Raw genomic sequence first — 26770 nt, 5'->3', positions numbered from 1 at the left:
ACATTTTAAGAAATGCCTGAAATGCATGGTTGGGGTGTTTCTGATACATTGGTGAGAGTGAGAAACAAACATTAAAGTGATTTGATTTACATATATATATATATATGCATATGCTAGGCAATGTGTTACCTGATTACAAGTTTGGACATCTGTCCTCCTCCTGTGACACGTTGCATACTGCTATATTTCACTGGCCAAAAGATCTCTAGCACATAGTAATAGAGATCATAAAACATTTCTTAGATTCCTCCTCTTGATGATCAGGCCATCGGAAAGTGATAAATGGGCTTCCATCTTTTTATTCTTACAGACACAGTTTTTGTTAGAGGTGAGAGCACAGGCAAAAATTTGGCAAAGCAAACCATCTGCCTGTTCTGCTAACACTGCAAACGCTATAAACAAAGAAGCTTTGCTGAAAGCCTCTAAGTTACATATTGTAAAGCACCTCTTTATTCAGATTTACTGATAAACGCCGACTGACTACTTCAAAAGCAAGAAAAATAAATACACAATCTAAATACAGTAATTGCCAAAAAGAATCCAGTGCCCTAAATGTTCTCTGTAACAAGATGTTTTGAATGTTTAGAATTTAGAGATCGTGAACAGAAACTGCTTTCAAAACACTATCAAGGCTTCCTTTTAATAGTCATCTATGACTATTTTACATATGTGTATGAATCATCGTTACATTAACATAACACATTTCATTTTTATTCAACAGATGATAGAGAACAGCTTGATAACAATTATGAATAAGCCAATGTTTAATGATTTTTAAAAGAAAGAATTAAATTAGAATGCTCTTGAAGCAATTTATAACCTTCACGTAATGACAAGTAAGCCACATGCAATTTCTAACAGCTATTGAAAAGAGCATGCATTATGGAAAGAAAAGCCCTGTAAGAATACCTGTGCTCAGATACCCTAGCTCATAGCTACAAGTATCAAGCCTGCAGGATTGTATAGGCTACAGGCAAACTGGCTTGTCCAGAATTACCAGCTTTGCCCAGAACTTGTAAAATGTCAAGAACACTTTCTACAAATAACTGTAAAAGAACACTCCTCTAGCTTCCTGAGACTGGAGATTACCATAGAAATGGCACTTTTCAATTTCAGAAGGCAGAACATGAAAAAGAGCAACAACTCTAGAAAAATTCAGAGCAGCACAAATCTTAAATAGACATATAAAGGAGATTAAATAGACTGAATCTGTCCATTATAACTTTTGTGTGATTGCATCAATGCTCTTGAAAGAAAACAGGGTTATGGTACACCAAATAGAAAATAACTTCCAGAAAGTCAACAAATTGGAAATTAAAAAATAAAGAATTTGATCTATTTCCAGTCACAGATGCCTACAGATTGCACACATTTTCTGAGCCCATATACACTTCACAGTTTTGGGGCTGTCCCCCTGCAGCCCACGGGTCCCACACGGAGCAGATCTCCACGCTGCAGCCCGTGGAGGAGCCCACGTGGAGCAGGTGGATGTGGCCTGGAGGAGGCTGCGGCCCATGGAGAGCCCCCGCAGGAGCAGGCCCCGGGCCGGAGCTGCAGCCCGTGGAGAGGAGCCCACGCAGGAGCAGGGGTCTGGGGGGAGCTGCCGCCCGTGGGGGACCCGTGCTGGAGCAGTTTGCTCCTGGGGGATGGACCCCGTGGTACAGAGCCATATGGGAGCAGTTCTTGGAGAGCTGCTGCCTGTGGGCAGCCCCCACAGACTTAGTTCGGGAAGGACAGAATCCTTTCTTCAGTGAGGGAAGAAAGTGGAGATGAAGGATCAGCAGAGACAAAACGTTAGGGACTGACCACAGCCCACATTTGCCATTCCTCTGTGCTACTCAGAGGGAGGATGTAGAAGAGGATTGATAGAGGGAAGGAGTTTTTAGTTTGTTTTTATTCTCACTACTCCAGTCTATTAGTAATTGGCAATAAATTATATTAATCTCCCTATGCTGAGTCTGTTTTGCTCATGATGGTAATTGGTGAGTGATCTCCTTGTCTTTATCTTAAGCTATGAGCTTTTTTCACCTTACTTTTCTCCCTCTGTTCTGTTGAGGAGGGGGAATGAGACATCCGTGTGGTGGAGCTTAGCTACCTACAGGCGTTAAAAACCACATCATGACAAAAGTATTTCAGTAATTCCACCACCTTCAACCACCTTACTCTGTAATCACAGACACAATAAGTAGCCATATGATGTGCAGAGTCAGGTATCTGTGTTTCTTTGACAGTCTTTCTTGAAGATTTTCTTGTAATGGCTGGAGTTTGCTTTAGTAAAGTAAACAGTATTCTCATGCTGGTAGAGGAAAGAAATATGTACAAATATAGTAACACCTAGAGCTACTACCCCTTATTCTTTTGTCCACCTTGTCTAACTGGAAATACTCCTCCTCATAAAGCTAGCAAACTCTAGCACATTATTTCTTTGTCCTTCTCTTATTATCTCTTTGCAATCATATTGTCATGCTAGAGGGAATTAAGAGATGAAGCAAGAATAGAAGTAAAACTTGCTTTAATTAAACGTGCTAAGGCAGCACTCCTTCCAGCTTCTAAATACATGGAATTTTTTCAGGACAACTTTGACAAAACAGGAAGCTAAGCTACATCTAATTAGGTACCTCACCTAAACACAAAAAAAAGGAACGTAACTATGAAAACCTTTTCTCTTTTCTAAGGTTTCCACTTTCAGGGTTCAAATACACATTTTAGATTTTATTTAAATAAAATTATCTGTAAAGACTTATAGACTAAACGTGTTAGGTCTAGACTCTGAGGTCCCAGTGTTCACTTAACATCAACAATATCAGCTATGACAATTGTTTTTGTTATATCGTAATCTTAATGCCACCATTAAAACTCCTTTAAAAAATTCCTTGGTTCAAATGTTTCACTCACACACACATCTACAGTATGTACAGTATGAAACCATCAAGGTTACTGATTTACAATAAAGTATCAAAATTATTTTGAACTTCAAACACATTTGCCAAGGGTTTACCTTACAGTCCATTTCAAAGACGTTCAAGAGACATACAAGTTGCCACCTATCTGGATTTTTTTTCCTCATATCTTATGTAATCTTAGATTTCAAGATAGATTCTTTATGTCCTGATTAACAAATTAATACACTGATACACTCACTAAGACATGTATATCAACATCCACCAACATAAAGGAAAAATGATGTACAGAAGGAGATTTTGTGGGTTTTCTTGACTGTAAAATTCCCCTTCTTGAAGAAATTTTTGAAGTCTTTCTCTAATCCATCCTAATACATTACAAATTGCTCCCACAGTGCTCATTATAATGCATCAAAATATTAAGACTTCTCTGTCATACACTGATTTCTCTTAATAGTTTGAAAAAAACTACAAACACAGCATTTACTGTTCTGTACTAAGATATACAGAAGAAGTAACTGAACTAACTCAGGTGGAATAGTTTGGAAAATCCAGAAATAAGCACAATGACATCAATTTTTTGTTTATTTTTCATTCCAACATTTGCCGAATATTTCAAATTAGAGCAGTCCCTTGACTGCTTCCTAGACACAAATACCATTCTAGCTCTCTGAAACAATCCTCGTTCTATTCATGTGGACACATATTTGCAAAACAAACTTCAGGTGAAGAATTCTCCCTCAGGATCCAAAGCATATGAGATGTTGAATTGCAAAGGTAAGATCAAATGATTTGTTAAAATCTATGCATGCAGTGCTCATTGACCAGAGGAGATTAACAAATATATGAGACTATACTAAATACAGAGAACAAACTTAAAATAGACTCTTAACTGAAGTTATTTGGTGACAGTATTGGTTATAAACTAGCAACAGAAAGGAGTAACTTACCTCACTCAAAATGCATGCAAGGTCTTGTATTGAATCATACAGAAGTGAACTTAATATAAAAATACTAATACATCTTTTTCTTTAATGTCAATATTGTAACCAAGTTAGGAGGTGACTATTTATACATCCTGTGAGAAATATGACATGTTCAAGGTGATTGATTCTAATTTTTCTCCCATCAGCTTGAAAGTTGTAAAGGCTTCAGGCAGAAAGACAAACCTTAGAAACTGAACACAACCACACAAGCACTGAGGTCTTAATTCAACATTTGTCTGTAGAACATTTCAGCAAATTATTTCAAGACGTATTTTAATAGCCTTCTTTCTGTAAAGTATAGTAGCATGTTCTACTGTGGATTTTATCTAAAACAAAACCGGTACAAGTTATACAATTCATTTATGATCCTATTGTAGACTTGTAAATCTTAAGACTTTTTTTTTTTTTTAAACTTGCTGCATATAAACAAGTTGTAGTCACTCCAGGAGCCAGCACAGTGGGGACACTGAACCTGCAGCTGAGAGGTCTTATGTTCAACTCCTGTTTCACGTATCTGCTAGGCTATATAAGCTCATTTGTACTAAAAATAGCATATACACTTTATTTGCTCTGCTGTAGTTACCTCAAGATTGGGGTATATCACTCATTCTTCTTCAATCATACAAGTCACTGCTGAGACTTAGTCAAGGATTTTGAGTTCTGTGCTTATATTTACAGTGTTTTCTTTCAAATGTTGGAAATGAAGAAAACAGGACTGTTGCAAATCTGCAATACTGCTAGTCAACCTTTCTTCATTTTTACATGAACTTCCATAGACTCTTGTAAGAAGAAATAAAATTGCAAGTACATGCTTCACAATACGTTTGGTGTGAACCTTCTCACACAGCATCTAATCTAACCTGTGATATCCTCTAACTCAAGTCTCAAAACCTTTCATTATCCTTTGTATCACAGACAATTCGTATCGTGTCTTTGACTTCTCTGAACTGTTAAATGTCACTGTAGAGTGGGACTAATACCAACTGCAGGAGGATTCATCTCCTGTCTGCCGTCACAGTAGAAGGTAAATAGGTTAACTGAGGGAAAGCAATCTTCATACAACGCTTTTTCTCTACATACAGAAACATGAGGAAAAAAAAGACATCCAAGCTGCCAGGCAATATGTGGCAGGATATTGGTAGGATATAAAATAAATGGTACAAGAATGCAGTTAATTTTTAGCACAACTTCTGCTTAGACAAAAGGTATAAATAAAAGAATACACTGACAGATGGCTCACTTCAATTGCCTGTGCATCCACTGCCACTTGATCCACTTCCCAGCATCTGTGACACCTTCCTGAGCCCTAAGTACCACACAGAGCTCATGGAATACCAGTACTCTTCCAGCTTGACAGAGAAAGTAAAATATCTTTTTTATCTCAAATGGTCTTAGACACCTGTATTTCAGCAACTGACTCAAGCCCAGAGAGCCTATTTTGTGAGCCTCTAGTTCTTAGCTGAAATTCTGCCTTCTGGAAAAACCTGAAATGAAACTCTTTACAGGTTGACATTAATCTATGGAAAAGAAAGTACCTAGTAACAATGGTTTTTCTCAGTAAATCAAAGATAATTATAATCTGCATTCTGTTGAAAAGTAAGGAAAGACAAACTGCATTGATTTACTCAAAGCTTCATACAAATGATATACTGAAAGGCAAGTTTATTGCAAATTATTGACTTTTTCAGGAAAAAAAATCATTTTGTTCATTGGTGAGAGCTGCTATAAAACAAAAACTTCTAAACAACTTGGGGGGTGGAATCCACTAAGTATGGCAGATTGGTACATACATTACTTTGAAAAATGGAACTTCTACAATATCACAGAAAAAACGAACAAAAATTAGATCTCATCATTCCTACTCACGCACCTGACAACATATATTCTAACATTTAAGATTATATTTTAAGAAATTCTTCTCTCTTTATTTCTTATTCAAAATTGCATTAAAAATCTGGTATTTCCCTTAATAGTTCAGGGATTTTGAAAGCACCATTGATTTAATTTCAATTTAGTAAATTAGAACAACCTGCATAAGAGTCCTGTACCAAAAACATGCATGCATACATAACCTTAGTCACACATGCTGTAGCAACACACACAAAAATTTGGCCACGTACAGATGGTAAAGATTCAGCAGAAATGTACAGTGAACTTCCAAACCACACAAGACACTACTTAGATGATAATGCTTCTTGCACATAGTGTAGCACTGTAGTCATGAAAAGTCTCAGAATATGAATTCGCTATTACTTGCTCTAGCGAAATGGGAAGATTCAGAAAGCTACAGAACATTATTCTCTGTTAAGCTCATGGGTGAAAATATTATTATTATTATACAGAAATATGAGTTGATGGCATCTGCACCTTCAAAGACAACAACTGTAAATAATTCAGATTGTACCAGGTAGACAAAGATACTTCACAGCATGCACTCTGTATCATTTGGATATATACAAAGTTAAAAAGCTGAATTGTACACACACTCACACTACAGAAGTCTTTTAAAACTACCTTTAGTAACATAATACTTCAACTGTTACAGTTCTAAACTCAACATGTCACAGTACTAGAAAACTGGAAGTGAGCAAAACTGGAAGTGCGCAAGTATTGCCCATGGTCCCCATCACAGTAATAGACCTCAGGCCACAAGAACCAGGTTTTAGAGTGGGGCATTTTTATAGGTGATGTCCTCAGGAAATACCAAGTTTGTGAAAGAAAGAATCAAACTGGGGAAGTAGAAGACGGCCGAAAGATGGGCCAAAATAGAAGATAGTCAAGATTAAAAATAAAAAAAAAAACTAAAATAAAGCAAAAATAGAAAAAACATTCCATGACAACCATAAAGCTGAAAGTATGCTCATGACACTATGATTACAAAGTAAAAGAAAAAACTACAGAATGCACGGGAAGTGGCATGCTAACATCATGAGCAGAAATGGGAAGTATGAAAGCATGTCTGGCTCCCGAATCCTTGCAATATTTCATTAGCAGCCAAGTCAATATAAGGAGGCTAATTATGATTTCTAGTAAGTAAAAGCATTTAACTTTTACATCTTGAATGATGTTGATACCATTGCAAACGAATGTATCAACATGTATGCTAAAAAAGTTACCTTGACATGAGAACATAATTCAAACTAGTAAAATGAACTGATGAAATAATCATTCATGAGCTCACATGTAGCTACTTCTGACATTCAGTACTAACACATGCTTGCAGGAGTAGCAAGATTCTTTTTAAGCCTAAACCTTTACATCATTCATCTCCATTCCCTCCCCCCCACCCAAAAAAGGGGTGGGGGGTGTGGATTTAGTGGATTTTTTTTTTTTTAAGAGATAACTGTACAGTTTTATTGAACAGAAGTAACTAAACATCATTCTTTATTAAAGTTTTATCTCAATAAATTCTGAGAGGTGGAAAACTGCTATTGTGTGGTCAGTAAGTATAATTTCTTCTCTGATATAATTAATCAAGTCATGCATATTGTTTCTCGATACACATTTTGTAACAAATATATTGTTTGGATAAAATAAACCGGGCACAGCTATCCTCAAGAAAATGACTTTTACCCAAATAAATCAGGATAGTAAATAACTTTTCTTCCCTTTAAAACAGTCATAACTGCTTGAGGCTGTTGCAGCACAAAAACAAAATATCTTCACAAATGTCTCCAAACAGTCAAGCTGAAAATCTAAGCCAAAGTTTCATTTAACAGCCTGTCAATTTTTTGATGTGAAGCTAATGAATGCAGTGGCAAACAAATCCATCAAACCTAACATCAAAACAACTGCACTTCATCCCACCAAAGGGAAAAATACAACCTGCAGGCCAGCACTTTGATCTAACCTATCCACAGAAAACACGTTGCTAAGCAGCTACCACCAAAGAATATGCATGAGTAATTACCAACATAATTTTATGAAAGAGAGCAATAATACTTAAGTAACCTCAGTTTCAAGTAGAGAAGGTCGGCAGACTTCTCTCTTCAGGTTCTACGCATCAGCTAAAGAATAAAAAGCTTTCCAGTACCGAACCCTTCAACATCTGAAAACAAATCACGTTCTGAAGTGAGCTACAGTACAAAGGAATCATTATAATGACTACTAAAATCACCTAGTGTGACTCTATCCCTGATAGATGGCAGTAAAATTTGCATACATTTACAGTGAAGGAGAGTCCTCAAGTGGTGCCAGAAAATACACACAGCAAGCAGTACAGCAGTATTTGGAAATGCCAGTGCTTCCTCTGAAAGCTTTTGAAAGTGTGGATGGGTATTGATTTGGGCAAGGGATGACAGGGACTTGTGAGACACTGAGAAAAGAGGATTCGGAAAAGCAGCAGATGGGGGAATGTGGGGCTTTCAGTACAAGATGAAGAGGGAAGGAAAGAAACTAAAACAATCACCAGCAAATAAGGAACTAGAGAGCCCTCATCTAATCACCCTACTGCCGGACATTTTCTACACAGAACCCTCATCTCAACCCAGTTCTGTGAACATCCTTCAGCCAGCAAGGTTAGCTGGGACCGTGCAGTCCTGACACACTATGCAAGGTCAAAGTGCCTTGTCAAAATATCCCCTATAATTAGGGAATACTTGCCTACATCTAGGTTCTTCAAACAATATTGATAAAGAGCAGCAAGGTAAAAAAAAAGGAAAAACTTCAACATGAAAGCACAGGATTTTATTGAAAATTTAAATCCATTTCTGATTCTCAGTATCAAATTAAGTGTATAAAATTCATTGACCCTATCCACTGGAGCTACAATTTGGACAGGTGAAAATCATGACTGAAAACCCAATTTTGGCACCTGTAAATGAGAGGGCAACCTTGTATGATGGCAACATTGACATTCATTAGAAAAATTACAACAGACAAAAATAGAACATTAATAAACATAGATGTCTACAAACGTTTTGAGAGGGTGGTGTAGGGGCTCCCCTCATGCAACTGGAAGTTTAAATTTCTGCTCAAGGAATACAAGATTTTTCTCAGACTAGAGAAGTATCTTTTATCCAGTCTCTTCAGAATGATATTTAATTCATTAGAAATAAAAGAATTATGTGCAAATATTTATATTCAGTGACTGGAACACCTGAACATTACCCCTTCTTCAACACGTAAGGTACTCTGCGCAAATCAAAGTGTAAGTATATACTTACAAAACACACAAGCTAATTACTATTGGCCCAATGGCTTTAGCAAGAGTAATAATATACATTGGAGCAAGGAAATTTAAAATGCACTTCATGAAACTACACTCTTCCAATGTTGTTCCATTAGGAAAAAGAAAAAAGCCTGAAGAAATATCCCACCTGCCCCATTCTACCATTTAAATTTTTCAAAAATAAATAGCATTCAACAACCTGTAATTATAGGATGACGATTATTAAGAATATTTAAACCTTTGAATGCTTCTCTTACCCTCATACAACATAACAAGCACAGCTAAAGTACTTGTTAGCTGAGCACTACCTACCCTTTGAGTCTTTAAGTCCCACCATTACCATACATCAATCAGCACTTCAACATCCCTCCACACCCCACGCATTTGCCAAGCATGATTGGTTTGTTCCTTTCAGCAGTCACCTCCTATTTCTCTTCCTGCATGTTCTTGCCAGTAGGAAAAAGTCTGAGATTGAACTATACTGTTTCTCCCCTTGGCGTTCTGGGACTTTTAGTACAGCTCACCTATTCCTCCAATTCCCCTTGTTTTTTCTTCTTTTAATCTACTTTTTTACTTCTACTTAATTCTGTCTAGATCATGTTTTCTATGACCTGTGTCGTTCCTGCCCATCACCCTCTACCTCTCACCGCATCTATGCAGATGTTCCCACTTGACTCACAAAAGTGAGAACACAGCTTGAAGCAGCAGCCAAGTCACAGCAAACAGCACACTGGAGATGCCAGCTGGTATTACTTTTCATAAGCTGCCCCTGAGTGGAAGTCTTACACAAACCGTAAAAAAAAAAAGAAGCCGGAAGTATGTTCCTGCTCCCAGAGCTGACGGGTAGGCAGGCTACACATACAGAAACAAAGATCACAAGTTCAGTATTTTTAATGATAGAAAATCATTTGGGGAATTTTTATCTATAGTGTGTGCTTAACCAAAGTTTACAGTGCTTTGGGCCTAAATGATCTCTGATTTAATTAACATTTGCAATTGATTTCACAGAATCTTTAATATCATTTCATTTGATGCTCGAAAGCAATATTATCACATAGCCTAAATATTTACTACAACTAATGGAAATCTTTCCCTGTTTTTTGTTGTTTTGTTTTGTTTTTTCCCAAATTAATGTAGAACGAATATTGATTGTATTTCAGGACTTTTTCTAAGACAGAAAGCCAGCTGTAAGTAATTAGAAGCTATTTTGTGAAAATGAATGTGTTGCTGTAGCAAGACAAATAATTAGTCATCAACATGCAATATTCTCTAAGGAGAATACAGCAAAAACTGACCTAGATATTGCTGCATTTTGCTGACACAGGCAATTTCTGAAGTACAATGCCATGGAACTAAGAGATCCAAACCATATTTTTTTCCAATTACAATTCTTGTACATACAAAATATAGAAGAAATAGATAACAAACACAACATCAGCACTCTGAAGAATGACAGAGATGTAAAGCTGTTTTTTTTTGTTGTGTTTTGTTTTTTATGAAATTATCAGAGCATCAAATAAAACTTACTGAAATATAAGTATCCATTGGGCAGACAGACTTTTTACCTTTTTAATTAGTATTTTCATGAACTTTCCTGAAGTTGTTATAAAAATAATCATAGCCATCCTCATGTTTTTCTAGAGAAACACCATAATCAAGAAACAGAATACCCCACTTGCAGTAACTCTACCTTGTGTATGCTTCTGAAGTGCCACACAACTACAATTTAAGAATAGATAGCCATTTACAATGCTTTCCTTCTGTTCAATTTGTTTACCCTATTTGTACAGCATGAACAATATACCCAAGTATTATGAAGAACTACTTCACTCCCTTTCTGTTAGTCCATCTCTTCTTATACAATTCCAGCAAAAAATACAGAAAGTCCTATTCACACTTCCTAGCATCTTCTTTTTCATTTAAAAAAATATAAAGTTTAATTCTTGTGTGCTTGTTGTAATAAATATAAAAACATTAAGCACTTTGCATTAAACACCATTTGCCAAAAAAACTGGACTTCACATTTGACAATGGTTTTAAAGTTTTCTGTACAGAGGGAGACTCACTGAGTCATTGATTCAGCTGCCCCTTTGAAACTTTCAAAGATTTAACTGCAAACACCACAGAGTTACTTCCATTTCTTATATTATATATGCACACATACAATACTGTGCATATGTATAAAGACCACAGGGCACAGAAGTAAGTCAATGTCCAAGAGGAAGGTTTTATCTGTGTGCTAGAGTTTTCATTAAATAAAATTGCTTACAATGTATATGCCAAGACTACTCAGCTAAAAAATTCAGGATTTCAGAAGTAATTGTGGAGTGATGTGAAGAAATAAAACTTCATTAGCTTTAACAAATTATCTTTAACTCTGTTGAATTTGATCCTGACTAAGGTTAGGTTATGACACAAAAAGTGAGAGGCCATGCTGGAGGCATAAAAGGTCTGTACTAGTGCTGCTGCACACAGAAAAGTAGAAAGTTCTTTTCAAAACATAAGAAATACAAAGCCTGTATACTGAAGAGGATGAAGCTGCAGGTGTCAGTAGCTTTCCTGCACCCAAAGTTAAAATTTACCATTCCTGACATTCAGGTGTGTCAATTTTAGAGCTGCAGCACATTCACACCTTTTAAAATTCAAGACTGTTTACCCAGCACAATATGGGCTATGTATCCCTGCCCATATTCCTCTCACCATTATTTCACTGTAGTTACCTTGAAATTTTGTACTATCAAATATATATATATATATTTTTCTTTAATAGACTTCACAGTCAATGCCTTAACCGTCAGCTATTAAAAACACAAGTTTCCCATTTAAGGTTAAGACCAAGCTGAGCACACTAGATACATACTGACATTTTCAGTATTTTCACTACCATTAGTACATACATACATAGCACATAGGAAAAAAAAAAGATATTTGCAAACCTTTTCCTTTTTGAAGCATATTCAACGTCATTAACAATAATAATTAATAGGGACAAGGATCATAAAATTCTGCTTTTTGAGAACTTTCTCATGATGGTCTTCCAAACCAAAGAGTTCAGTGAGAGTTAACTGTCATTACTTAATTGATAAACCTCATTTTGCAGTGAACTGTCTTAGCAGCTTATTAGCTAATTTTATTAGCTATTATATTAGGCAAATCATGTTATTTTGGTTCTGTCAATACTGTCCATGTCAATGAAGAAAATGCTTCTGCATTATGCTTTCTGGGAAGCATACTGACAAAAGGTTACCTAAGCCATAATTCTGAGAAAAATCATACAACACTGATAAACAGTAACAAGCACTCACTGAACAAATTGTGCACTTTCATGTTGTTGTATATTTACTCACGTGCTACATATGAAAAGAAGATTAAAAAATGTATGCTACGTATCAAAATTTTTCTGAAGTATATTCAGTAAAGCACACCTGATTTTAAAACCTGCAAATATCTATTCTGTGTTCACAGGTACTTTATCATCTTATAGTATAGCATATATTCACATTAAAGAAGATAAAAGTTGAATTTGTTTCTTTAAACTTTATTTTCAGTTTAATCATCTATGTTTCTTTTCCAGGTATCAGAATTCCAACTTCAAATTAAGTGTCTTCACAAGCAGTGCAGCTTAAAGCAGAATTCAGTCGTATACCCTCCATTTGTGTAGCTTCAGCTAAGAACTCCATAAATGGGACTGGTTTTTGAAGAACAATATATAAAGTAAGCTTCAATCAAAACTCATTACTGAGAGGAATATATGTTGCTGGCAAGAAAAAAAAAAGAGCAACTAAAACTAAAACTTCAGTGGTAGTATAAGTTACTAGCTGAAAGTTCTCCCTTTCCCACTGGCTTTCACAGATTCCCACCAGAAATAACCAACAAAAAGACTTATACATCAGTTTTCTGCAATATGACTTACCAGCTTTGCTGCCTTTCCGTAATCAATCCATCGGATAGTGGCAAAGTTTGTTGACTCCGCACAGTTAAAGCCATGGTTGAATCCTGCATGGTATCCATATGGGAAGGTGATTATAAATTCCCCTGCCTCTTGTGTAACCTATAGCATTAAAAAAAATTTGCAGTGTCAGTTCTGCTCCTGAAGCAACGAAAACTATACTTGCATTTACAATTATCCAAAAAAAGCTTTTTCCCCCTGCACACAATTGTGATCTAACACATACAGAAATAAAATATTTGAGACAGTGTTTTTTTTTTTTTTTTTTTTTACTGTAGTTTGGATGGCTACATGTATTTACAAATTCAGAAAGTACTTTCAAGAAAGCAAGTCTTGGAAGAGGTATTTGCTGGGAATAAGACCTGGCAGGATAGGGAGCTGAAAAAGACACTGGAAAGAATGTACCAATTTTCTTGACCAAGAGGAAGCAAAGCCACGGTGATGCAAAATACCCAAAGTTTCCATCCCAAAATACTAATACACATTAATTGTTGAATACATTATTCTGTTCACCACCCTGAAATTGTTTCCCTAAAATTGCACCAGAACTATTTTACTGTTCTTGAAGAGAGACCTTATGCTCATCTTTCTCTCCCATACTCACCTGAGGGACTGACGGGGCTTTTAAGTTGTATTGATGATTGAGTATAAAATATGAGAAACCAAGTTAGTAAGCCTTGGCAGTTAGAGAAAGTGTTTTATACCAATGGAACTCATCAGAAGTAAAACAGTGAAACACGATACATTTGGGTCCTCAAGGCAGTATCTTCAAACCAGTTCAGACAGGAAATGAGGACTAAGAATTACCAATTGCATTGCACCAATTATTCAGCATTACATCTACTAACACCAAAGGGGATTCTTGCATTGGATATACCATCTAGTATGTTCCAGTTTTGAAGTGGCATTTTAATCGCTTAAGCATTACTTTGAATTTGATTTTAATGTGCCCCTGTCTTTCTACTCATTCTCTTTAGGCATAATAGACATAATAATTCTGGTACTACTCATGGCCATAATTCTAAATACCTAAAAAACAGGGGACTTCGAAGAAGATTCTCAAAGAGGAAAAACTTGACTACAATTAAGCTCTGGCACTGCTTTAGAAAATATGCAAGGGTAGTTCTATATGGAAACTCTGTTCTTTCCAAGTACAACCAAGAGCAATCAAAAGTATGCTGAGACCACTGACTCAACACGAAGTTACAGGAAGAATAAAAATAAAATTAAAAATAGCTAAAAACACCATGACTATATTTTGTACAGCCTAAAAGAAACCAAATTCCTAGCAGTTTGCAAGATCAGACATCAGATATACAAGGATTCCGGAATAAGTTACAAAAACATGGAGTAAGGTAAGCAAAAATCGGTCATGATATTCTCTTTCAAGAAGGAAAAAAAAGAAACATTCATCTTCCTACACCCTCATGGACTGATGCTCTCCTCTGGAGACAAAGAAAAAGACAGCACTTCTGGTCACTCACTAATGTTCTTTCTGGGAGATTAAAGCCATACCTCTGTAAAGTCAGACACAAAGACTGTATTGAGGACAGGCTAGCCAGAGACCAGAAATGGCACGCTGTCTTCTCAACTATCTGCTACGAGTTAATCAATAAACTAGAAGATTCAGAAGTAAACAGTCAAATCAGATTCCCCATACCCTGATGTGTCTTTTTACATGACAAACACTTCAGAAGACAGGCTCACTAAAAAGCAAACATCCACTTAAACTCAGCAGATAATCTGAGCAATGACAGATGACTGTTCAACAGGACACATTTACTGATTACAGGAAAATATGAGACCTCCTAGAGATGAAATAGATTTTCATTGTGTGACAGTGCTTTGTATAAGCAATAGAGCAACTAAGGAATTGGAAAGGCAAATAAAGACTTTTTTTTTTTTAAGGGAAACACACTTACGGTTTTAAGTAGCAAAAAGTGAAATACTTTAAACAATTACCAAAACTAAAATCACAGTTTGAAATATTTTTCCTATTAAGAATCTGCTTTTAGAAGCCTCCTTTAGAACCCTCAAAGTTTTCATCTGACAGTTTTACAAAACCTTTCTGTGCTTATTACATTTAATGCAAGAATAAATACACAGGGTTAATGCTTCCCCTATTGATGCAAGTTTCTGATGGTATTATGGGAGGCTGCAAAGAGGAAAAACAAGAAATACACTCAGCAAAAAATCTAAGGCATTTAAAAAATAGCATTTTACTTTTTGCATTTGCACTTCGCAAGATTAATATTTTTGTGGGTTCATATGCAGTGTATACATGCAAACAGATACAGGTGCATATATTATAACTGCTACTGTAGTACTCCAACAATCGCTGTGGGAATGTTTAAGAAAGATTATTCTCAATGCTAGCAACTCCAAAATTTATCTCAATACACCCTCCCACTGCTGACAGTTTAGCAGGTGTTCTATTGCAACAAGCAGCAGTTCAGCTGCCACCTGGTAGGCGTAGGCTGTCTTATCAGCGTTCAGCACATTTCCACTTCTATCACTTTGAGCCATGAGAGATCACAGCCTGGTTTTCTCTATTCACTTTCTCACTGAATCCCATTAATTACAATTACACTTGGGTACAGTCTGCTTTCTCCAAACACTAGGTGACAGAACCAAACTTAAATTTTTAACTATTTCTTGCACTTTCATTAAAAAAAAAGAATACAGGTTAAATCAATACTCTGAAATAAGAACATCAACTCCTTCACCCACCTCAAATGTGTGGTACTGAAAACAAATACGTTGGCATTCAGCAAGATGCTACTTCAAGCACAAACTACCGAAAATCATACTGTTCAGAGTAATGTTCAGTAAATCCAAAACTATAAATCCAGTTATAAAACCTTTCATTTTGAAAGGTTTCATCTGACACTTCATGACAAAGCACAAGGCTATGAAGGGAATCAGCAGTTACCTATATATTACCAAAACTGAACTCAGCAACTACATTTCCATATGATAATAAATCATTCAGAACACAAACTACTCATGTCTATTAGTAATTTATTCAAAAAGAAGCTTGTTTTCCAAGGCAGACAGTATCATTCTAAATGCCTACATTTCTTCAATTTTATACATAGGTTGATTTAAGCATGAAAAGTGAAGTAATCTTCCAAAAGGCATACAGCAAATCAATGGCTCCATCCCACATATATTCTCTGTCGTAAGACTAATGCTATGTTTCTCACATGATTCTTTTGATCAAGTAACCTTTTTAAATTTGTATTTACTGTTTTAACAAAAACATTACCTGTCAGTGCCAGTTACTGCTGTTTTACTAGTAATAGTACTATTGATAATTAATGATGTTGTAGACAATGCTATAAATGTTTGAGTACATTTTATATTGTTGACAAGTATCTGTAGTAGAATACATTTAAGGATATAATCTCTAATTATGTTTACTTCTTGAGCAATGGATTCACTTCAGATGGTATTATTTAGGCTACAAATTACAGGATATCATAATGTTATCCTATAGCTCTGAGATTACCTGTTTCTGTATTCATTCACTTAAAATATTTCCTGCTGTATTTTTGTGGGTTGTAGGGCTACTTTTCCTACCATCACATAAACAACTGAAAGAGATGGAAAGCACTGCATAATCCTATATACTACACAGGGGAACGTAAGAAGCTAAGTTTGCACACAAAGGTCCACATGATACCCATAAACAAATACACACTAAAACAGAAGCAACAGAAACAACAAGAATATAAAAGGGGTATGGTGAGGACAGTTTACAGGACTACTCTGCAGCAGGAAAAGAGTGAGAATCATAACTGATTAGTGATCAAAAGGCTTTTATGATCTCGGAATAAGATGAACAGATGTTCAGTCTGGGGAATTTCCAAATCAAGAGGTAGTCTTCTAAGCAGGCTTGCAAAACCATTGAATTTAGGTATTCAGAACTTAAAAAATATTCAGGATATAAAATACATATACTTAAGGAAAAAGCAATGCAGTAGAAATGCTTTTACTAGCTGGCACCTACAGGAAGTTCAAAGTTCAAGTGAAAATGTTCTACCTGAAAAAATTGGGAAGAAAATCTTGTAGGGAAGGATAACAAACAGAAAACTGCAGACATTTTTGAAAGCAGCTAAGTTCTAAATTCATCTCCAATGAATCCCAAAATTTCTTTTTCCCCACTTCCTATATGTATAAATTTGTTCATAAGTATCCAATCTGCTACTACCCAACAGCCCAAAATAACCATTCTCTATTTTGGTAATACTACAGCTTTTTATATTATATTTTAAATTATCTAACAGTTCTTTCAGTTTTACTCCCCCCTGTATACTCTGAGGCTTTTTATATCATAATACAGTTCTATTAAATTACCTCAGAAAAGAAATAGGGACATTAACAAATGAAGCATTTATTTTAAGATACTAGGTATGTAATTTTTATTAGTACAGCTAGTTAAGCAGGGTTTCAGATAACTGAAAATCACATGCAAGCTTTCATGGAAGTAAAATAGAAAGAAAAAATAACGGTGATCCCTTAAAAGCACAGACACTTTCAGGGTACAGACTGTGACAACAGCAAGTGCTCTCTATTGGAAAATTCCAAGCTAAATCACGTGAGATTTATAGTATTAAAAGCACTTGTTTTCATCTTTTCATGGAGCCTGTGCCTAAAAAAAATATAATTTTGCCTCACCTTCACTATGAACAATCTTTATAACAAACACAATATAATTCAACATATGAATGCACAGTTTAAAAATAAACACAAACGTACCTTGTCAAAAGGAATTCCGTACTTTTTCAATATGGAGGGAGAAATCAGTGTCATCTTGTGGCGAAGAAAAGCATCACATCCTTGACAGCTGCTTGGGAAGAAACCTAATAAGACAAGAGAAGCAAAATTGGGTATTCATTAATTAAAATAACAAGGACATTTTTATATTTTATTTTTTATAATGAACAATACTTCAAACTTCCTGTATTTTTTTTATCCTGTCATTGTTAGCTGCTGAGAAACTTCCATAAAAGTCAAATTCATCTCCTGCATTTTTTAGCTGATTTTCAGCTTTTGTTTTTTAAAGAACTGAAATGATTTTTCAGAAGTCGAATCCGTAAATTTGGGCATCCTTTTTTTTCTCCTTTTCCAGAAATACTTTATATTTTTCCACATTCATGTTCATACTCCAACACCTGCACACCTGAAAATCAACCACATTATTAAAATTTAGAAAGATTCTACTAATGATTACATTCAGCTAGCACAGATCATCTATACAGTAAAAAAAAAATAAATCGATCTAAAAAGGCCAGGTAGTATGGCAACAGCATTCTCAACTATTCCCCAAAGTTCACAGATGTATCTAATAAATGGGGGGAAGGAGAGGAGACAGGTTGGTTTTGTTGTTGTTTTTGCTTCTTTACATCTTGTTCTGATTTTATGAACAAAGACTGTTATTCAGGTTTCAACTTTCATGATTATTTATGCACCATTCCATTAACCCTTAGTTCATTAACTAATGATACAATCTAGTTGACAAGAGCAAAGTTAAGTTCACCTCACTTTGACTTTTGTCAAAAAGCCATTTTTGACTGTGTTAAAATCTAACATCACTCAAGTCTTAAAATGTTACCACTAACAAACCAACAGAACTAGAGTAATGAGTTAATCAGCCATGACTAGAAGCTCTGTTATTTTTATTGTTGTAAAAAGATATTATTCATCTTTACAGTCTTTTTAGCGTTTGCACTAGATCATTACCAAGAATCACCAAGAGAGATAGTATGAATAATTGCAATTCATCCATATACCAATCACAGAAAATGTGTCATTTTACTGTATCAAGCATGCAACAATTGAAAATAACACATTTTTGTGAAGTCTAACTTCATTAATTTATTTCACTTTCTTCTGGAGAGTGTATTTTGCATCATTACCAAGACTAACATCAATAGTTTACTCCACTGTATGCCATTTATTCCTAAGAGATTTCAGAAAGCTTCACGGGCTACTACTGAAAAATAAAATACTCTTAAAAGTACTTGTATCAAAAATGTCTCTTAATTTCCAGAAAGCAGAATTAAGGCAAAAAGGAATTTTCCATAACTATCACAGATCCACAGGAGAAAAACTGAGCAAACAAGTTGAAAGAAGCACTGGTTCCACGTCATGAGACTCGAAGCTTCTTACAACTAACAGTGAGAACTTAATCACTGACCTCTCAAACCACATAGGATGCAAATATAAATTGTAATTTTTAACTGAAGAAACATTAATTAGTCTGATGCTTCTGAAAGCAACAACAAAAAAATCTATTTTAATGACATTGGGTAAAAAAGGATACTTCAAAATTATTTTAATTTCCATTACAAACCTAAAATTCTTATAAGAAAATCCAAAAAAAAGCCATTTAAGAACAAATTTATTTCTGAGTGCAAAGAATACACATGCAACATATGTACTGCTATTCTACATAGAAATGCCCTCAGAAACATGGACAGAAGTTAAAGTGAAGCAAGAAGTATTAAAAAATATTATAATAACGTTATATTTTATCAATTACCTTGCATATCAACTTGATAGTGGAGAAGATAAAAAATCAACTATTCATTATGAAAAAGTCTCCTTAATAACAGTAGTAATAGTAATTCAGAAGACATTTGATCCATTTATGCATAAAATATTTTACACCTGAAGAACATACAGGATCCTGCCTAGGATTATCCAAGGTGTTAAATGTTTGTCCACAGGTTCTTGGTTAATGTATTAACCAAGAACACCACTCTACTTTCTCCAAACTGCATTATAAATTGTTTTGCTGAAAAAAAAGTCTGCTAAATGTATTAAAGCAGTAAGAAGAGGTCACTCAAGAAAAACATAGGAGAAAAATTAACTAACAGCGTAAAAAATTTGTTTAGTTGATATGAAATTAGCAACAGGACATTTAACCAGTAAAAAATGACTCTGTCATCAATTTACTGTGTTTGGAGAAGTAGTTGTATCCCTCCTCTCAAGTAAACATTATTTTGCCATTCACAGAAACAGTTTCATACCTAGTGCAACAACACTACTCAACTAACATCACTATTAAATGAAAGTAACTTTCAATCAATTATCCATCTAAATATTTTTATGAATAGATAAAATCTCAGTAATTTTCCAGTTTATTATGTACAGTCATATTTCGTTTCTAATATGATTCTCGCATTTATGTCCATTAACCATCCTAGAATTCCAGAGCTATCTTAAGATGAGCATATTACAGTTGATATGTTCTCTGCACTTTCTTTTCTAGCATACTCCCCAGACCTGTGGGAATGATTTTTGTTCTAAGTTACTGGATAAAAAGTTCCCTTAAGGAGCAAAGGTGTAATGTACACTTACACTACTTAAATCTATTAAGAGAAATTTACAGGATTTAAAAACATTTGTTGTGATTACAGGGCCCTCCCAGTGAAATCAAAGGTGCTGCCAACACATTCTATACCACTATAAAATATTTTTCTTACTCTTTCAAAGCCTATGCTTGGACACAAATTTTCCAGTCTCATTCTCAGAAACACTCCCCTTCAATGAACAAAGAAGAAAGTAAGGTAGCATCTCCTCATTATAAGACTGTTCATCAGAAGGTCTTTTGTTCTACCCAGGCTAAAGATAAGGTCACACAACTTCTTCTGCAGAGACAAACCCTGCAAGAGAATGCACTAAAGGACATAAAGAGACCTACTAACATTGAATAGAGGACATTACATTGGGAGTTTCACAAGACCTTCACATATACATTAAACACACAGACAGAAAGGAATAAGCTTTCTCACAGAACATTGTAATTTAAATAATAAAAACACCATATAATCTTCTATCTCCTTTGTTAAATTTTCCATTATTTTTGATCCACTGCAGGTAAATTCAAGACATGCCTGGAACACAACAGAATCACTCAAATACTTCAGCTGATGTTAGAATTACCAATTCACAGCTTTACACATTAATCCTGAATACCTAGTGAATTCCCACAACCAAAAGAAAAAAAAAAATACTGCTATCTAGAATACAAGTTCTGTAGCAGATTCATGCTTTTATTAACTACATGAAATTAAGCCACCCATTAGCTCTATATCAATTCTACAAAAGCAGTTATTTTGTGGTATTATTTTGTGCAACCCCAGTTTCACAGTCTTTTGAGACCTGGTAAACCTCTTCTATCCCTATTCTCAATACTTGCATTTCATCATCTGTACTCTACCCATCCTCTTCCCTACTCACCCTCTCAAAAATGATTATACAGAACACGAAATAACAATTCAAAACAATTCCTTCAGAAGAACCAAAAGATCAGTATTCAAAGATTAGGGTAAAACAGATAGGTTGCACAATGATTTTCATCCACAAGAAAACAGACCATCTGGTTCAAAATTCTCCAACCCATGATTTAAAGAAACTGATATTCTGAATATCTAGAGCAGATTAGAATGTTCTCCAAGATAAGAACATGATTCAACATACGGTGAATCATGGTACAAACACATACACTGCAGGTAGAGTACATTTAGTCAGCAAACAGAAGGTCCCACTCAAGCTTTTTAAAAGCCTTATCTAGTTAGCAAAAGCAACAATAGCAAAGAGTACATGAAAACACAGGCTTCAGACTGTGCTAAGAATCAAAAACATGCTCTCAGATAACTCCACATACCTACTCTGTCAAGTAACATGAACCAAAATAAGATAATTTTACACAAGGTAACCAATAAATATAAATAAATAAAAAATATAAATATATATAAATAAATATAAATAAAATAAATAAACGCTAATAAAACTGTTTTGGCTGTTATCGCTAGGCCAGTGAAGACTATTCCTCTTCACTAGACAATGTCACCTTTATGCAGTTTCTGGTTTTATGATCCATTTTCCAGATACAAGTCAAACCGTTCTCGTCTTTATGGGAAGCTGGCAGCAGAGGGTACTAAGCAGATTGCTAGCTGTAACTGAGGAAGACAAGATTCGCACACACACACAACACTGCTGCAGTGAGACACACTAAAGAGTCCATGAAAAGGATCAAGGATAAAGACAAATTCAAAATAAGGCTGGCTCAATTAATTATTGAGGGACAGTGAGCATTGTTACCCAGAAGGCTTTATTTCTTTTTTTTTTTTTTCCCAACCTAAGGCTATAGCTCATATCAGGTGACCATATTATCACCACAGTTATCTCTCATGAAAACTGAGGTGGGTTGGGTTTTATCCTCCAGTTGATTAGCATTATCAAAACAACTGGAATACTTCCATATGCTACTAATAACGTGTTCATAGTGATTTCAGTTAAACTGCTTGTCTATGATTGTACATGAACAAATTATGGTATTTTTATTCTCAAATTAATAATTCTTAAGCATACAAATAGTTCCATTGACTCCACAAGGCAAGTGATTAAATATTATCTTATATGATCAAAGATATAGTCTGGCTGAAAACGAAGTCATTATTTAACAAACACACAAAAATTGTATTCATAGGGAACTGTCAAATCAAATTCTAACCAGGGAATGAATGAGGCCATAATTCCTATCTTCTTCTACACCTTCACACTCAAGTCTTTACCTCAAATTTTACATTAAGCATGTAATATTTTTAGCTTATTAATATTATTTGAAAATAAAAATATAAAATTTGCAATGTAAGAACATCCTAAATTGCAAATACCTTCAGTGTAATTAAACTTTACGGGAGTTAAAATTAATCCCAACTAAGTAATTAAGGAAGAAAGTTCAAAATTAAAGTGATTTTTTTGCTTATGTAGATATTCATTTAAAGGACTTCAGAACATACAAAATATCAACCATAATTCAGTGATCACAAGATCTACTCTTGGAACACAGGTAAATATGAAATGAAGATTGAGTTTTCTAGTCTATTTTCTACATTTTACTTTGGTAAGTATACATAAAAACAAGATAACTTCTTAAAATTCATTTGCCATGATTTGAATTAATTTGATTTAGCTTAATGTATTGTACATAAAAGAACTTCAGAGGATAAGTTTGCATGGCAACATTCCTCACAAAGAAGCAGTGGCAATCTCTATGCTATATAAAGCAAAGAGCACAAAAGACACAAAAGAAGCAAGTGCTGTGAAATATAAGTGTTATTATGCCCAGATGACTATGTTACAGCCCTAAATTTATTCTCTCTTATATGTGACTTTCTTAACTTGCCTCACTTAACTATCAATTGAGACAAATTTCAATTCTTCAGCAGCTGCAGTTTTCAGATGTTAAGACCCTTACATATTATGCAAATTCTACATCAAATTCCATTTAAACAATTATTTATACTCATTTTCATACGTAACAGGTAATGACTTCTGCATCAAATAGATTAATTAATACTATATAACATACAAAGCTTTTTCTAACACCACTACCTACTTAGAATGTTTCAAATTTTACTTCAGTTTCTTCTGTAACATAAATGAACATCAGATAGATGTCATCTCTTCTCTAAAATAATTTCTGCAATTAAATCAACCATTAAAAGAATTTGAAAATCCTTCAAAATGTCATTTAAGATTTGCCACGCTGCTGCTATTCTCTTTATTTTCTAACCCATTTTGTGAAACAAAAAATCCTTAAGAATACCACAGTATTACAGATTAACATAACAACAAGTATAAAAATTGCAGTAACAGCTCACTTGAGATTTTTATTACATTTATGTCTACATAAAATTGAAAAAAATCCTACATAAATGAGAAAGCAGCTGAAGGGCAAAATCAAACTGTTGCCTTTATTAGATGCAAGTCTAATGTCTTTCAGATAAAATATTTGTAGGTGCCAGTCAATCAAGATTTCAATGGAAAGCAAAGATGAGAGCACTCATGCACAAAAGGTATGTATGATAATTGGGATGTGCAGACAAGATAATGGAAAATATTCTAGCCTTCCTTTAATTCTAATGTATCAACTGCTGCCTTGACTTAGACAACCTGCCACATTTAATGTAATATTTTATTTCAATTATTATAGGAGCGTTCAGTTGATTCAGTAAGCATTAGTCAGCAGTTAGCCTTCTTGCATAAGCTATTTTTCTTCAGATGTTGCACTCCTATAAAAGTGTGAAAAATTTTAATAAACATTAAGTATTGAGACTCATTTATGTTATGTTCCATTAATATTTAACAGTAAGTAAATTATAGCCATGTAGCTAACTTTTCATATTCACCTTCTTAATATACCCTACTGTACACCTACCCTAATTTTACCCTACTGTAAAATTCGGACTGTATTTTAGCAGGCAGCTGTTGCAAAGTAAAAGATCACAGAAGTCTTAACCTCTGTAAGTATAATCAGAAATGGAAGTTTACAAATAAGTGAAAGTATGTTAAAATGAGTATAAAGTTCATCATCTGTATGCTTAAGAACTACATCTTCCATACTGTATTCTAAGCTAATAGCTGGACCAAAAATACCACAAAAACACCCTATTCACTGAAAAACAAGGTAGAACACATTGAAGTCAAACACTGAAAACTTAGGAAATTTCAGAGTTGTTTGGCTGTAAAAGTAACTCACATACCTTACATTGCTGTTACAGTAAAAATCTCAATATGAGCATGTAGTTTCCCAACAGAAACAAATCCAGTTTCATCCACTGAATATAATAAAAAATATCTGAAATTTTACCTTCACTGTTCAATGTCTGATTCTATGTTTTAATTGCTACTCACTGTTCAAAACCTGGTTCTGAAATAAAAATAATTAAGTTTTGATCATACTTATGATTCATCAAGGAAAGTAGACTTCTATTCATCACACACCTTTATAACTTGTAGTACTAATTATAAGCAGTAGTGGACAACTTCCATGCAGGTGTGCACTGAAAAAGGCTGATTTGACATGCTTGGGCAGCTTCACTAAATAAAGCTAAGGATGACTAATGATCAAGGAACTGGGTTCCTGTTCCCAGCTGTGGAAAAAGGTGTATGTGTATTCCAATGCCCGTGCTCCTCACGCTTGACCCCTTCCTGTCCTGCATTATTCTACTACTTCTAGTCCTAAGAACTGTTGCACTGGGTGAGCCTGAAGTCCTATTTAGCCTACTACCCAACTCTGACTAAGGCATTCTGAGATTAAGACACTGGTCTCCCCACCATATATCCTATCAGCTTCTGACAAACAGAAGCTTCAGAAATCTCCATTTCTCCCCCATGCTTTGTCCTGTTCCTCTTATTGTATTGACACCATTAGCAGCACTAAGAACTCTGAGCACTCTCAGCATACAGTCTGCTAATATTATAGAAGTTTACAATAAGCAACATAAATTCCCATGAAAATCTGTGTTTTTCTTTTTTTTTTTTGTTTGGTTGTGTTGTTTTTTTTTTTAAAAAAAGTATAGCTAAGCATGCCCATGAAAAATAACTTATTTTCCAAATCTGTACAGGTAAGTTTAATATCCAGGGAAAAATAGGGTATGTCAAAAATCTGAAGCTTTTTTTTGTTTCAGTGTGCACCAAACAGTGCCAACCTTCACTTTCAATTAATTCTTAGGAAGAAGTAAACAAGTGTTGCTGAAATGGCCTATTCTCTCTCTTCCCCCACTCTTTATTTAAAAAAATAAAAATAAAAAAAGGTTCGGATACACTCATTATAAAACATTTAAACATGAATAGTTTTAAAATGCTGCATAGCTATAAGCAGTCAATATGAAATTCTGTAATAAACATTAGAGCAGCCAAAACATATCAAATGCAAATAGTGCATACACTGAGATCATCTTCCCAGCAAATGTCAAAAGTGGATGTAGAGAATAGTTTAAATGTAACATCAAATCTTTGCTTCCCCTTTGTAATCTGCCAAGGTGCGTGTCAAAGAATTCCAAAGCTAGATGCAGTTCCTACATATCCTCTAGCAGATTTCTTTGCCAGCATAGTTCAGTCTCCCCCTGAATCCATGTCTTTTTTTTTATTATTATTATTACTGGATTTTAATTTCCTGAGATCCTTCAGAGTCTGCATCTGTACTGGAAGATCTAATGAACAATCACCGTTTAGTCACCTTTTCCAAGCCAATCATCATAGGTCTTTATCATACCTGCTTCCCTCTACTTTACTCTTCTCCAGAATGAAAACCTATAACTTAACAGTCCTTTATATAAAGTTTTCACCACTGTCCCTCTGCTGTCCCTCTCCGAACCTTTGCCACATCTCTATTCTTTTATTCCCTGCTCATTTCCTATAAATCTTACAAATATTTATTAACCTATCTTAGCATAAGTCAATGTCACTTTCCCAGTCTATCACATGCATCAGTTTATTTATCAGTTAAAATAACAGCTTCAAGGTATGCATATGAAGAGTTCTGTGCTTTGCATGTCATAGAAAAGGATGGAGAAAGGAAAAGTGGCAATTTTCTCAACTGAAAATATGGGAAAATTTAGGAACAGTATAATTATCCAGGCTGAAATCTTTTTAAATGTGCTTGTTTTTGTTTTTTTTATGAGTGTGAGCTCTCATCTTCACTTTCACATCTCAGTGATACATTCATTTCATATTAGTGTTCTCAGTGACTAGTTTAAACATCATGCATATATATGCACGTAAACAGATATGAAAAGAAAATGAACAAACGTTTTCAGATGATGGCCCTGTGCCCTGGTTTCAGCTGAGACAGGTCATTTTCTTCATAGTGGCCTGTAATGGTGCTGTGTTTTGGACTTTGGAGAAAAATAATGCTGATAACACATTGATGTTTTAGTTGCCACAGAGCAGTGCTTGCACTAAG

The 26770-nt window shown here is 34.8% G+C and overlaps 1 protein-coding gene across 11 annotated transcripts in view; it reads right to left on the bottom strand.

Moving 5' to 3' along the window:
* KDM4C (lysine demethylase 4C) overlaps positions 1-26770 on the bottom strand; it is a 284447-nt gene that overhangs the window by 204526 nt on the left and 53151 nt on the right. For 9 of the 11 annotated variants that reach the window (XM_080574404.1, XM_080574401.1, XM_080574411.1 and 6 more), the window contains 2 exons: positions 17767-17870; positions 12970-13107 (listed from right to left, as the gene is read on the bottom strand). In XM_080574404.1, coding sequence (XP_080430530.1) covers positions 12970-13107; positions 17767-17870 — 242 coding nt within the window. Of the gene's footprint in view, positions 1-9987; positions 12814-12969; positions 13108-17766; positions 17871-26770 lie in introns of those variants that run through there. The other 2 variants (XM_080574402.1, XM_080574403.1) reach the window with 2 other exon arrangements.

The sequence above is a fragment of the Anser brachyrhynchus genome (genome assembly GCF_964034855.1).
Source record: "Anser brachyrhynchus genome assembly, chromosome: Z".
Classification (NCBI taxonomy): domain Eukaryota; kingdom Metazoa; phylum Chordata; class Aves; order Anseriformes; family Anatidae; genus Anser; species Anser brachyrhynchus.
Note: the sequence above shows the minus strand (reverse complement) of the source record. Positions and strands in the feature narration are given on the sequence as shown.